At 43.8% G+C, this 13,568-nt stretch overlaps 2 protein-coding genes across 5 annotated transcripts; both read right to left on the bottom strand.

Moving 5' to 3' along the window:
• Positions 1 to 1,429: 1,429 nt before the first annotated feature.
• LOC4328201 (pentatricopeptide repeat-containing protein At2g17140) lies at positions 1,430 to 6,386 on the bottom strand. Of its 4 annotated transcripts, none has more exons than XM_066307380.1 (7): positions 3,843 to 6,386; positions 3,471 to 3,600; positions 2,939 to 3,028; positions 2,550 to 2,582; positions 2,259 to 2,373; positions 1,983 to 2,074; positions 1,430 to 1,847 (listed from the first exon to the last, which is right to left on the bottom strand). In XM_066307380.1, exons 1-2 carry the CDS (start codon positions 6,326 to 6,328, stop codon positions 3,471 to 3,473), a joined length of 2,616 nt encoding a protein of 871 aa, XP_066163477.1. In that variant the 5' UTR covers positions 6,329 to 6,386; the 3' UTR covers positions 1,430 to 1,847; positions 1,983 to 2,074; positions 2,259 to 2,373; positions 2,550 to 2,582; positions 2,939 to 3,028. The 4 variants fall into 4 exon arrangements, with proteins under 4 accessions (XP_066163477.1, XP_015625419.2, XP_066163478.1 ...); XM_015769933.3 differs by having other exon boundaries at positions 1,983 to 2,081; XM_066307381.1 differs by lacking the exon at positions 2,550 to 2,582.
• Positions 6,387 to 6,939: 553 nt separating this feature from the next.
• LOC4328202 (uncharacterized) lies at positions 6,940 to 10,512 on the bottom strand. Its single transcript, XM_015769935.3, has 7 exons — positions 10,305 to 10,512; positions 10,142 to 10,205; positions 8,319 to 9,332; positions 8,146 to 8,208; positions 7,845 to 8,065; positions 7,582 to 7,685; positions 6,940 to 7,317 (listed from the first exon to the last, which is right to left on the bottom strand). Exons 1-7 carry the CDS (start codon positions 10,389 to 10,391, stop codon positions 7,203 to 7,205), a joined length of 1,668 nt encoding a protein of 555 aa, XP_015625421.1. The 5' UTR covers positions 10,392 to 10,512; the 3' UTR covers positions 6,940 to 7,202.
• Positions 10,513 to 13,568: the final 3,056 nt, after the last annotated feature.

Below are 13,568 nucleotides of genomic sequence, written 5' to 3' on the forward strand. Positions count from 1 at the left end.
GCTAAGTTCCTAATTTAAAAAGGCTGCATATATAGTTGGATGTAAAGGCTAGATAAAAAAACCCTACTAACAAAAATTACTGTCCACGAGCATACTGTCGACACATCGGTGACGGAGCCGCCGGTGAGGAAGTCGGCGTCGGGGGAGGAGAGTACGCAGGGGCCTCTCCGGTGAGATGCCAACGTCTCCATGGCGGATACCACCTTGCTCGTGTCGTGACTCATGAGGGTTTTGTTTTTGTTTTTTTTCCTTTTTTGTTCTTTTTTTTTTTACCGTGGGGTTTTGGGGGCTAAAGAAGAAGATGGTTACGTGTATGTACAGCTGGGTCCAGTTCTAAAAAAAATACAGCTGGGTCCCCGGGTCCACCGGCAGTGAAACAATTCCGGTGGACCAAGTCTATGGCAAAGCTAGCCGTGTGGCATAGGGCCCACGAATTAGTAGCTGGGTTCACGTGGACCAGCAACAGTAACCCAACTAGAGTTATATCTCTTGAACAGAGGCACAAGCGAGAAAATTGCACATCTACCATTCCATAAGAATGGCTTCGCTAGAATACCATTATGAAAATGGGCTTCGCTAGAATACCATCCTCAATCAGAGTGTCTTCGCCAAAATGCCATCCTGGACGGAAATGCCCCTGGCTCTTCTTTTTCCTCCATCCCGTGCGTGAAGAGCTCGCCGGCGACCATGGCCAGCTCCACCGCCGCGCCACCGATGCTGCCTTGCCGACTGCGATTGGGGTGTTGCTCTCCCTGCCATCCCCGCCAGTGCCGACGGCGGGCGCGGGCTCCAGCGGAGGGCTGCACGGTGGCGGCAGGTGCGATCGACGGCGGCAAGCGCGGGCTCCGGTGGAGGGCTGGTCGATGGCGGCAGGCGCGGTTGACGGCAGCGGGCGTGGGCTCCAGCGGAGGGCTGCGCGGTGGCGACGAGGAGGCGGCGGCCAGGAGCGGCGCCACCGGCTCCCCGTGCATGCGCGTCAGCCGGATCCTCGCCGTCGCTGCCGGAGTCCTTCCGTGATGACCTCAGCTGCACGAGCACACCACTCTACCGTCGGCAAGGCGGCATCGGTGGCACGGAGGTGTAGCTGGCCATGGTCGCTGGCGAGCTCTTCACGCGTGGGATGGAGGAAGAAGAAGAGCCAGGGGCATTTTCATCCAGGATGGCATTTTGGCAAAGACACTCTGGTTGAGGATGGTATTCCAACGAAGCCTGTTTTCATAATAGTATTCTAGCGAAGCCATTCTTATGGGATGGTAGATATGCAATTTTCTCGGCACAAGTTGAATAACCTAACCTAAGGCTATTGCTTCTGTAGAGGTTAGAACATTTCATCACACTTTTCTAAACCTCTATGATCAAGCAGAACCATAATCCCAGAAGGAAGATGCCCCCAACTTAAAACCAAGAGAATATGAAAATGCAAGGCACGTTTGAGGTAATTTGCACAGATCATATGAACATAATCAGTTGCATCGAGGCACATGAATCCGTTGCATACAGATGTAAGAAGAAACTGACAACTTATACAGTATGCCAACAGACACCCATTCCAAACTTATGCAAAGACAAGAGACGTGCAAATCGATTCGTCATGAATCATGATTCTTACATAGGTAAAAAAAATGGAATGCGATGGTTTCACTGCTACTAAATGCTAAGTACTGTGTGAAGTAGATTGCCAGATGGTTGAACCACCTACCACCGGAAATATACTGAACCGAATTCACTGGTAGCTGGGTCTACCGTTACTCCATTTTGATGTCACACTGTCTTTTGACAGCAGAAGATAAGCTCAATGTCTTGCAGTTTATCGAGATGGTCAATGTGTTCACTGAAAGAACAATAAACTGTGCATGGAAAGGTATTAGGACATTGGGACATGATCACATGATCTAAGTTTATCAAATTTTCAAGTCAATGCTCTGGAGACGAGAGGAACATTCTCTAGAGAGAAAAGCAACAAAGTGGAACTTTATCCCTACCTGAGCTTAGGCTTCCAATAAATTCATCTATTTGGTGCCTCATCATGTACAACTCTTCAGCCCTACATTTGGATGATCACTCCTCTATTATCCTGCGTGCTGGGAAAAGCAGAAGTTCAAAATGGTGGCAGAATAAGAGTAAATAAACAATGTATACTCATTTGCACACAACAGACTTGCCCAAGTGCAACAGTTGCCAATGAAGCTGGCCAAAATTGATATCGAACTATGATTTAGACAAAGTATGACACTGTGCAAATAATCGAATGTACTAACGTTGGGTTTCCCCAGAGGCGGCGCAGATGAAGGTCCCAATCTAGCACAAATCAATGGGATGTGCAGCTGTGCACAACATTCATCATCAACTGTCGCTTCAGTTCACATCGAATCCCTATACAAAAATAAGCAAGAACGATTAGTTCAGCATTCAGAAAAACTTACATTAAGTTGTATGAATCAAGCTGTATTGCATATATATTGTTGCAAACATAGTTTCGAACGTCTCAGAATAGTATAGAGCTTTAAAATCAGATCAATTGCATTTGGGCCCAAACCAGTAAAACTTACCTATGTATAGCTTAACACCCATTCACAGGGAATCTGAAAGTTTAGAATAGAGTATTAAAAACCCCACAATATAACTGAACGTTGTTGTTTTAATGGCAAAAGAAAACAGGGATTGCTCTAGTTTCAAAAGCTGCAATTCATTGTAGTACACCGACATCTGAATGCCCAGTTTAAAGGTAGATTTGTTTTTTCTTATGCTGGATTGTATGAATTCGACATAATTTATATAAAGAATTATCATTCATTTGCCAATCATAACTATTATACTGTTAGTCCAAACTCCAAAGAAGAGTAAATATAACAGCACAATGCACTGAACATGTGAGATGTTGAGCGCAACAATAGTGTGGCAAACACATGCTGCTCATGTACTTAATTGCAAAACTTACCAGATATAGGGTTAGATCCTTTGACATGTCTTTCTTGACATAATTGCTTTAATCATAACTCTTTCTGAAAGGTAGCCTAAAATAGCAACACTGCACAGCAAAACAAAAAAAAAACCTATTATATGCAAAAATCTACTATATAGTAGTGCTGTCATGTAACGATGATCTTAAAGTGCCAACATACATGATATTTAGTGGGTTGTAGAACAAAAGAAGTGCTTGGACAGTATGAACCTCAGACAGGTAATCTAGCGCATGTGTTAACATATCAGTGGATCTTTCGATGAATAGAGAGTACAACATTCAACCAAAGAGTGGTTATGAGTTATCAATGAAGATGAAATGAAATTTGTTGCCTTATTATACTCACCTTTCATATGTTGCGATCTACTTATATGTTAACCATCCATATTGAAGCTTACAACATATGTGCTTTCAAGTTGTATTAGCTAGTTACAAGCAAGTTCTAAAACTTATTATCATTCATAAGCTTCTACTGTCTGCATGTAATCTAGGGTAAAGAGAAACTTACTCAGCCAGTGTTTTCTAGTACATAAATGTCATCATTCTGCTGCTGCTTATTCTCATAAACGTTGCCTCTTTGACCCCATCCTGTCTTCACTCTCTTGGTGATTTTCATGACTGTGCGAGCACTGTCATCTCTGTTGAATCAGCAACAAAATCAATCCGTTGCAGCTCAAGTTCGACACACAAAGGTAGAAAGTGCAGACCTATTTTTCTAGACAGGATAAATTTCATTTCTAGGTTCTGAGTACATATGCTTTATATACTAAATCAGTTATAATGCTTTGTTGCTAGTCTAACCAATGCAAAAACTTGCACAAGAAAATAGACTAAAGAAAATGTCACAAACACATCAGAACTAAATTTGTCATCACAATACCTGTGCAAAAGAGCATGCCAATCACTTTCAGCATGCTTGTCCTGTCCATGCTTCTGACTTCTAGGCTTAAATTCGCCAGAAGGAGCTGCAAGACCATTATCACGCTCTGCCATTTCCATCATTTTTTGTGAGAGCATATCAACATGTTGCTTCTTTCCCCTTTCACTCAATGCATCAATCACTGGCATGAATGCTGCTGGATCAAATGAATATCCTTTAACCATTAACAGCTTGAGTAACCTATGTCCATGATCCACCTCATCAACTTTGCAGAGTCCCTCAATAATCTGCTTATATGGGAATCTATGGATAGAGATCCTTAATTCAAGCACTGTTTCTAGAATATTCATGGCTTCCAACCATCTACCATAAGTAGATAACTGGGTGCACATTAAACTATAGAGCACTTCCTTCTGACCACATGTACTCAGAGAAGCATCAAATACTCTCTGAGCTGCAGAGAAATCTGAAGTTTTGCAGAAAGCCTTAATCAACAACTCAAAAGAAGTTATATTAGGAACAATTTCATTCTGTAACATTTCATCTAAAAGAGGCATGGCCTTGTTCACCATTCCCCGTTCACAAAATGACTTTATCAGGCTATTATAGGTCATGACATTGGGACAAATCCCCTTCCCCTTCATTTCACTAATCAATTTAAGGATTTCATCTGAATTGTGTTTTTCCCGAAATCCCCATATCAACAAGTTGTATGTCCTTGTGCTTGGCTTGCAACCTTTCTTTTCCATGTCCCTCAGGACCTTAACAGCCAGAGAAGTCTTCCCATGCTTGCAATACCCATGAATAAAGGTATCATATAGAACCGAATCAGGAGAGATATCTTTGCCTATCATCTCAAGCAATTTCTTCTTTGCTTCATCAAACCTGCCCTCTTTGCACAATGCACTCACCAGTGTAGAATAAGTGATTCGGTCAGGAAGACATCTTTTGCTGCTGGAAGAATCAGTAAGTAAACTTAGGAATGAATAACCTAATCTGCCAAGAGCCAAACTACCTTCGTTCCACATGCCATCGACAATGTCCATGGCCATATCCAATTTGTTGTTTCTACATAGTCCATCAATAATGATATTGCAGCTTGCTGTATCCAAGCTGTATCCTTTCTCACTCATCCTCTCTAACAATCGTTCTGCCTCTGTAATCCTACCAGCTTTCCACAAACTTTGCAGCAGAACATTGTAAGTAAATGAATTCGGGGCACACCCCTTCTGTGCCATCTCATCAAGAATCCTATTGGCTGCAGCAGCATTTCCCTCTGAGCAATAAGCGTGGAGCAAACTAGTATAGGTCACAACATCTGGTGTCATGACACCACTCTTCACAAAATCCTCCACTTTCCTCACATCAAACGCTTTGCCCTCCTTGCACAACCCATCCACAATAATATTGTAGGTGTAGCTATTAGGTTGAACACCCTCATGCGCCATCTCCCTCAGCAGCTCCTGTGCTTCCCCAACCATTCCATTCCTCACCAGCCCTGACAACCAACGGTTGTAACTCTCAACCCGCCTCAAGAAACCACCGCACCTCATAATATCCACCAGGACTCTTGCTTCATCCACCATACCAGCCTCACAGAACCCACTCAGCATCACGTCAAACGTCACCTGGTCAGGCCTCGGCAGACCTCTCTCCCATTTTTCCTGCATGTCGTTGAATATCCTGTATGCATCTAGCACCCGCCCAGCTTTGCAGAGTGCAGAGATCCTCGCATTGAATGTGACCACATTTGGAGCAAGACCCTCATCTCTCATGCGCTCAACTAGCCTCTCAGCCTCATCCACCTGGCCCTCGCGGCAGAACCCCGCGACTACTGTGTTGCATACCACCAAATTCATCGTTGGCATTGAATCGAGCACCCCAAGCGCGTCCATACTCCTCCCCGCACGGCAGTACCCACGCGCCAGGATCCCGAAGCTGAACTCGTTCCTTTCCGGCATTGCGTCGAACACCCTGCGGGCGAGCTCCATCCGGCCAGCGGCACAGAGCGCCTGGAGCAGGATGTTGCGCGTGAAGACGTCCGGGGCGGCGCCGGACAAGAGGAGATCCTTGTAGAGCGACTCGACGAGGTCGAATCGGGCCTCCTGGAGCGCGGCGAGGAGCAGGCGGTTGTAGACGGGGGTGGGCGGCGGCGGCGCGGAGGGGAGCGCGCAGAGGGAGCGGAACGCGGAGAGGGAGAACCCGAGCGGGAGGCGCAGCGGCGACGATGAGGAGGAGAGGAGCGCGAGGAGGTGCGGCGCGGGGTCCGGGAGGGAGAGGAGGTGGCGGAGGAGGCTCGGGAGGAGGGCGGCGTCGTGGGCGGCGGCGGCGGCGAGGATGCGGGCGAGGAATGAGGTGGAGTGCGGCGACGGCGGGGACGCGGCGGAGGTGAGGTGGAGGAAGAGGCGGAGCGCGACGGCGGGGGAGGCGGCGTTGCGGCGGAGGAGGGCGAGGAGGTGGTTGGCGGCGGTGGGGGAGGTGGACATGGGAAGGTGGCGGCCGCGGGGCGACGGCGGCGGAGAGGGTTTAAACCGGCCCGGGCCGACTGGCCGGTGGGGTACACGTCTGGTCAACGGCCCAGTCCACTGACACTGACTGGTGGGCCCGGCCATGTTACATTTTTTATGTTACATTTTTTGTGTCCGTATTTCCACTTGCTGCTTAGAGCAGATACTACAGATTTGTAGCCAGCTATAGCACGGACTCCAAGACACAATGTGTGTATGATAAGTGGGACTAGATGTTAATAGTGTAGTACGTAACTATTGTATGAATTGGCTATTAAGTTGACTATAGATGATTTATAGCTAGTAGTTGGCTATACTATTAAACTTGCTCTTGGTATACTCCGTACCTTTTTTTTTCTGAAATTTGCGCTTAATTAGTTCGGTGTTCTGGGTTCCTAACCCTGCCTCGTTTTCCGAACACACGTTTTTAAACTATTAAACGGTGTGCTTTTTTAAACAAATCTATAAAAAGTTGCTTAAAATAATCAAATTAATATATTTTTTAAAAAAAAATAGCTAATACTTAATTAATCACAGACTATTTTAGTTCAAGCTTACTCCACTCCAAACATTTTGAAACAGGGTGAATATACAGGAATAAATTTGTTATTTCACGCGGCTGTGAAATTGTAAGTTGGAAACAGCAGACGTTACAGAGTATTTCACGTTACATGAAGCAGTGCAGCACAAACCACTGCAGATTTACTCAACATGAGATCATTGCCAGGCTATAGATAAAGAGAGAAAAAAAAACATAACCTAACACACAACGCTGACTGAGGTAAAGATCAGTAAAATGAAAAAGAAAAGAAAAAAGAAGAAGCAAGAAACTAATTCCAGTTGTGAGAAGAGATCAGAAGCAAGAAACATTCTCGGTTCTCATGACCAGGTTGCAAGTCGAGTAGATGGAAGCGGCAGCAGCTTGCACTGCCCACTCGCTCTCAGGAGTCTCCGAGTTCTTCAGTTTCCTGAAAGACATCGTAGTAGTAGTATTTCAGTAAGATATATCACGCATAAAGTGAAATGACTTGGAAACTACTCCCTCCGTCCTAAAATATAAGCATTTTTAGCTATGAATCTGGACAGATTCATAGCTAAAAATACTTATATTTTGGGACGGAGGGAGTAAGACATTTAGTTGCTATATATTTGAGTACTTTGTTCAACTAAGTCTCATCTAACAGAAAAGGGTGGATCGAATCGAATACGTTGAGAGGTGATGATGAGCTAACCATAATTCAGCCATTGGTCCTACTAATGGAGCCTCGCAAGCCATGTATCTGAGCCCTTTCTCACAATTCATTTGCATTTCTTGCACTTCCTTCAACCGATTCTCCTGCAACAGTAATTTAGCACGGTGTCAGTAGTGGAACACTGCTTACCAGAATGGATGTGCAATTGCGCATGCACATATGCTTTTGTCATAAAAGGCGATATTGCGAGAATATGCTAGTTTTGTGCACCTATAATGAACACTATTATGAAAAAAACTCACCAGATGCATCCCCTCCTCCTGAAGTGTTCTGTCCATCTGAAGAAAAAGAGACCGCCATCGTGCCACATGCGCTTCTGGAACTGTTTTTCCAGTAGATCCACCATCAGAAGAATGTACAACGGATGGTTCGTTCTCTTGGTTATATGAAAATTCTGTTGATATTAGGTAGGGCAGTTCAGTCTGAAGGGCATTCCTGACTCTCTTCTTGCTGCGCTTCAAAGCTTCAAGAATAAAGAAAGCATATTAAGCAGAATGTATGGGTTACAGCTTTGAATTATGTTTCAAACTCAAGAATTAGTACCAGCAAGGCGCCCTCTGATGTCCTGCTGTAGTAGCTCCAACCACTGAGAAGCAACATTGGCCGCTGATCATCAAAAAGGCAAGGCAACTGTCAGGTATAGATAATTCTACAAACAGTGAACAATGCAGTTCTGGTGAGAGTGTATGATTGACGAAATAAGAGATCAAGTATACCTTTTACTGATAACACAGTCATGTAATCATGATTAGATGCAAAATCATCGGCTGATGTACTGCAGGTCCTGTCTGAAGCCATAGTGACTGCTGATGAGAGTTGCAGTTTCAGATCATCACCGTCCTCTGGAAGGAATTGTGAAGCAGTAGGCAACCCTTGGTGAAACGGCATGTTGCTACCTTTCATCAAGAAGTGGCAATTCATCATATTACCCCCATATCTCTGGTCCTGAGCCTTCTCACTAAATTCTCTCCCTCTTTCGCCTGTTTGACTAGCATGAACTGCCTGGTTCTCTTTCTCAAGATTCTCAGAGTGCACCATAGCCTTTATTATGGAGTAAACTTGCTTGCTGTTTCTCACATGGTTAATGATTCCAGGGTTTAGCCCAGATAATAGGCCACTCGGAGCAGCAACCTTCATGAACTTGTTTGTCTGTTCCTTCTGAGCAAAAGTGTTCCTTTTGGATTCATCGTCTCTTTTCCTTTTGATGGGTCGACCGCGCGGCCTAGGACCCACTGCAGTTCCTTGAGATGAAGAAAGGAACCCATTCTGCTTCATTTCTCTCCACTTCCTGTGTGACTCACTCTCTCCTACAGCCCCAGTTGTGCTACCACACTCTGACGGATCACTAACTTTCGTCTGCCCCAACTTCTTGTAAGGAAAGAAGGGATTAAGTTCTGCAGCATTGGAAGAATCTACTATATTAAGATCCAATCCAAGAGGTGCACCATTCATTCTGTTCTCTACATGTCTTACATCAGGCTTAGGTTGCAAGTCTGTCCTGATGTTTTCTTTATCACACAAATTGTTCACCTCTGCTGCATCAGAAGAACGGCCCAAGGTGAGGCAGGCAGCCTCTGGCTGAAGAAATGAACCAGTCTCAAGCAATGAGGGCTCTCCATCTTCACTTCTTGTTGCAACTTCAGCAGTAACTTGAGGTGTATCTTTCTTGTCACATGGATGTAGACAAGATTTTGCTCGATCTGACGAATCTGAAATCCCCACTCTCATATCTACATGATATAGAATAATTAGTAAGCATTAGCAGTGCAAAGATTAAGGGAAGTAACCAGTAACACGGTCAATTAGGATAAATCATGCCTTGGACAGTGTACAGTACATAATAGGAATTCAGTGGTGTGAATTGAGGCTAAGGATGTGTACAGTACATAATAGGAATCAGGAATGCATGGGTTTATAGCCGTGTTTTTAAAAAAAAGTGTACAAGGCCCTGTACAAGGATGCATACAAGGAACGAGTGACCCAACCTTGTACCGCTTAAGCCGCATAAGTTCTACAAGGTGGGGTGACCGCACGAAACCACATACCGCTTTTCAAAACATTGGTTTATGGCAATAGAAAAGAGTAACACTCACGAATTATTAACTTTGCATGGCACAGAAATCAATTGTCAACAGCAGTTTCATCCTGAATTTATCATTTGCACATTCTACACATCCAGGAGTAATCTTATGTTGGTAGCGGTACAGAAATATGCTGAGTTTGTTATGTCAATTCGCTCCTCAACAGAAGCAAACAAGAATTCTTAATTACAGCTACAAGAAAGGCTAATCGAAAATTCGATCTACTCATACGCTTAGATCTGTAGAGAAGCACCATAATCTACCGTCACATGTCGAAATTCTGTGCTGCCAGCGAATGAAGTACTACTGCATACAAAGAGTTCAAGAACAACTACCACCCAAGAAAGTAAAAAACTAGCATTTCCAGATCACCCCCGCGCCAAGAATCATCCAACCAGCACAGATCAGGAACCAAGACGGCAAGAAAAGAAAATCAAGAAGCGCCGAGAACCCCCCACCTCCCAATCCGACCGCCGCCCGCGACCCGCACGACGCCTCCGCAGCCACCGCCCGACCCAATTCCTGCAAGAACACACACCACAACGTCAAATCCAGGCTCCCCAAATCCAAAACCAAGAACCAACGACACCAACATCCAAGACCACCCCCCCCCCACCCCACCTTCGTGGTCGTCGTCGGCGGCGGCGGCGGGGACGACGCGCCCGATCCGGCGGGATCCGAGGCCACACGCAGCCCCGCGGGGTCCATCCGGGAGGCCGCGGCGGCGCGCCCGCGAAGGGGGAGGGATCTTGGAGCTAGGGTTTGGGGGGGGGGGAGCGGGGCGGAGGGAAGCTTTGCGTGGATTTGAAATGGAGACGGGTGCGGAGGCGTGCTGTGTGGGGTGGGGTGGGGTTTTTATGGTGTGCGGGTTTTTTTTGAATTCGAGCGGAGGTGGGCGCGGTTTGGATGGGGATGGATGGATGGATAATGAGACAGATGGACGGACGGATGGGTGGATGGATCGCTAGCCTTTAATCGCAGGAGCGGCCTTGCGGTTGCGGATGATAGGAGGGGAGCCCGCGGATTTATTTTCTTCTTCTTTTTTTCCCACCTTGGTGGTTTGAAGGTGATTGGTTTGAATTTTGGTTGTATACACAGCTGTGGGTTTGAATTTTGAATGGTGGGCTACTGACCTTGTGTGACATATGGTGAACACGCTTCAATTCTCTTGATGGAGTAACGAGGGGAGGAACATCAAAAGGACAAAAGGAACACAAGCCATGCTATAGGCTATAGAAACTAGTACTAGACAAGATGATAAACATTGCTTGAGAATGTTCTAACAGGGCACTTGAGACGTATTTTGTGTGTACATGTTCTTTAGTGTGCACCTCCAAAGTCACATGCCACATATATGGTTGTATGTCTAACATAAACGCAAAAAGTTGCACAAGAGTGCATACCGTCTAACAAGATCATTTGTGGGATGGAAGAAGTATATTTTTATAATTTTGCTTATGAGCATTGCTACATATGCAAGCCTCAACACGAGAGAATTCATTATATGGCCCTAGGTTTATCACATGTCTACAATTTACCACTGACTTGTCACGTTGTACATTATGCTATCGACTTTTGCTTAACTTTTACGATTTACCATCGCTATCTGGTTAGCCTCTGTTAGTATTATACAATCTTATCCAAATGACCAAAATACCCCTAGGATAAAAACTTTCAAAATTTGAACAAAATTTTTGAAATATCATATTTTAAGTTTTTGCCAAATTTTGGATGTTTACAATATGATATTTTGGAAAAAAATCCAAATTTTGGAAGTTTTTGTCCTTGTGGTATTTTGGTCATTTAGACAAAATTGTATAACGGAGGCTAACCGGACAACGATGGTAAATCGTAGAAGTTAAGCAAAAGTCGATGGCATATTGTAGAATGTAACAAAGTCAGTGGTAAATCGTAGACTTACGACAAACTCAATTTTTTTTTGCGGGGACTTACGACAAACTCAATGGCATATATATAATAGATTCTCTCTCTCTACAAAACTCTTATAAACAATAACCTTAGCTGTTTGATTTAAGTAGATAAAAGCTATAGACAATCTAGATGTACTCACGAGTCACGACGTAAGATGTAGTGTTTGTAAGAGTTTGGTATGACACAATTTAGGCCCTCTTTGTTTAGGCTTAGGCTTATTGGCCTAGACTTTTAAGTCAGCTTATTGGCTTATATGATTTATAAGCCGGTGGATTTAATGTCCTAAGTTTAGTAGTTGAGTCATACATCTACCTCACATAAGCCAAAAAAGCTTCTCCAACCTAGCTTTTGGCTTAATAGTGTTAGAGTGGCTTATGGCTTTAAAAAGGCCAAACAGAAAAGCTGCTTGTTTGTTTAGGCTTAGACTTTTCGACTTATAAGTTGGTTTATAAGCCTAAACAAAGAGGGCCTTAATATGTATAGACTTTTCCTTTGCGGATTGACAAGGTATTAGTCCATACTCTCATATACACCCCATATTAAAACATTATAACTCAGGCAAATAGGATAGAGACCACTACCAAAAGTAAAATTTTACATCCTAAAATATGATTCTTTCCGTCTCATTTGATACCAACCCTTCACTGAGGATTTATTTAGCAAATGGGTTATAAGAGGTGAGATCGGGATAGGAAATAAGTGAAGGAACAAGAAAATAAACCAACTGACTATTTTGTTGTATTATAACTATGGCTCGTTGTATCTCCACTAGCTCCGACTCATCTAGACGGTCGTTGTTGGATGAAGGTCTCCATCTTACGTTATCATGACTGAACTTAAGCATTCATCGACTTGTATGCAGGGTTTTACGGTGCCAATGCACACTTGAGGTAACACAAAGTGCCATGTGTCGATCAGATTGTAAGTTATGAATAATTTTTTCGTCACAAGTGCGGCGATATTTGGTACCAAACAAAATGTATGGCATATAATAGTTATAGTAATCACTTTGGCTAACAAACTGCGGCAATTCTAAGATTTGATGTGACAATCTTTGCTACAATCCGAACAAGCCTAATATTTTACAAAGATAATCCATCGCATAGCTAGATCACAAGGAAAAAAGGCTATCACGTGAACATGTTCCAACCTAGTTCTGGCAACAGTTAGAGCACATTTGGTTTTTCAGTTCGCATTACGCATCACTCTTCCGCGCCATTCCATCCAACATTTTTATGAGATACATGGGCCTCATGGCCCAAATAGGTGTTGTGTTTTTTCTCTTTATTCTCAAACTTGCTTTTCTGTTTTCAAATACATATGTATAAATTTCCATGCAATAGTTCTATGTAGAATATTTCTATGCTAAAAGTTTCTATGTGTAGGTCCTAATTGGTTACACATATTCTCTAATAAGTCAAAACGACTTATTAGAAAATAAAAATTAATTTATAGGTAAAATTTTTTATATATGTATTCTTTGCGACTTAAAGCTAATGTTAAAAAAACTACGTTGAAAATATCTTAAAATCAAATTCAAAATTAAATTTGAAAATATAAATTTTGGCTTTAGCTTTGGCTTATTAGGACAATCAATGGGGCTCGTAAACTTTCTAGATCAACATACTTTTCAAAACGTGGGGGCCTGATTTCAAATGAATATATCCAAAACGAGGAAGGAATGCCTATTTCTATCTCATCTTCATTCTAAGTTTATCTGACACGAAAAAGGACCATAGACACATATATAGTTGACTCGCGCAACTTCAGTTCACGCAAACACATGTTGAGAAGGCTATTGGGCGATCAGTCGCGCGCATCCCTCCCCGTGCGACTGGACACGTGTCGCGCGTGGGGAGGGAGCGGCGGACGCGCCGCGCGAGAGTCCGACTTTTCCTTTTTTTTTTCCGTGTTTTCCGTTTCTGTTTGTTTGGCTTTTTTTTTTCCGTTTCT

The sequence above is a fragment of the Oryza sativa genome, chromosome 2 (assembly GCF_034140825.1).
Source record: "Oryza sativa Japonica Group chromosome 2, ASM3414082v1".
Classification (NCBI taxonomy): domain Eukaryota; kingdom Viridiplantae; phylum Streptophyta; class Magnoliopsida; order Poales; family Poaceae; genus Oryza; species Oryza sativa.

What these genes read in the sequence shown, in the direction of transcription:
- LOC4328202 (XM_015769935.3), bottom strand. Translation starts at nt 10,391, where the DNA reads ATGGACCCCGCGGGGCTGCGTGTGGCCTCGGATCCCGCCGGATCGGGC. An exon ending in GACTGTGTTATCAGTAAAAG is followed by an intron (nt 8,209 to 8,318) that starts GTATACTTGATC and finishes TTTGATGATCAG; the next exon opens with CGGCCAATGTTGCTTCTCAG. An exon ending in AGGAGGAGGGGATGCATCTG is followed by an intron (nt 7,686 to 7,844) that starts GTGAGTTTTTTT and finishes TTACTGTTGCAG; the next exon opens with GAGAATCGGTTGAAGGAAGT.
- LOC4328201 (XM_066307381.1), bottom strand. Translation starts at nt 6,328, where the DNA reads ATGTCCACCTCCCCCACCGCCGCCAACCACCTCCTCGCCCTCCTCCGC. An exon ending in TGGCATGCTCTTTTGCACAG is followed by an intron (nt 3,601 to 3,842) that starts GTATTGTGATGA and finishes CTGATTCAACAG; the next exon opens with AGATGACAGTGCTCGCACAG.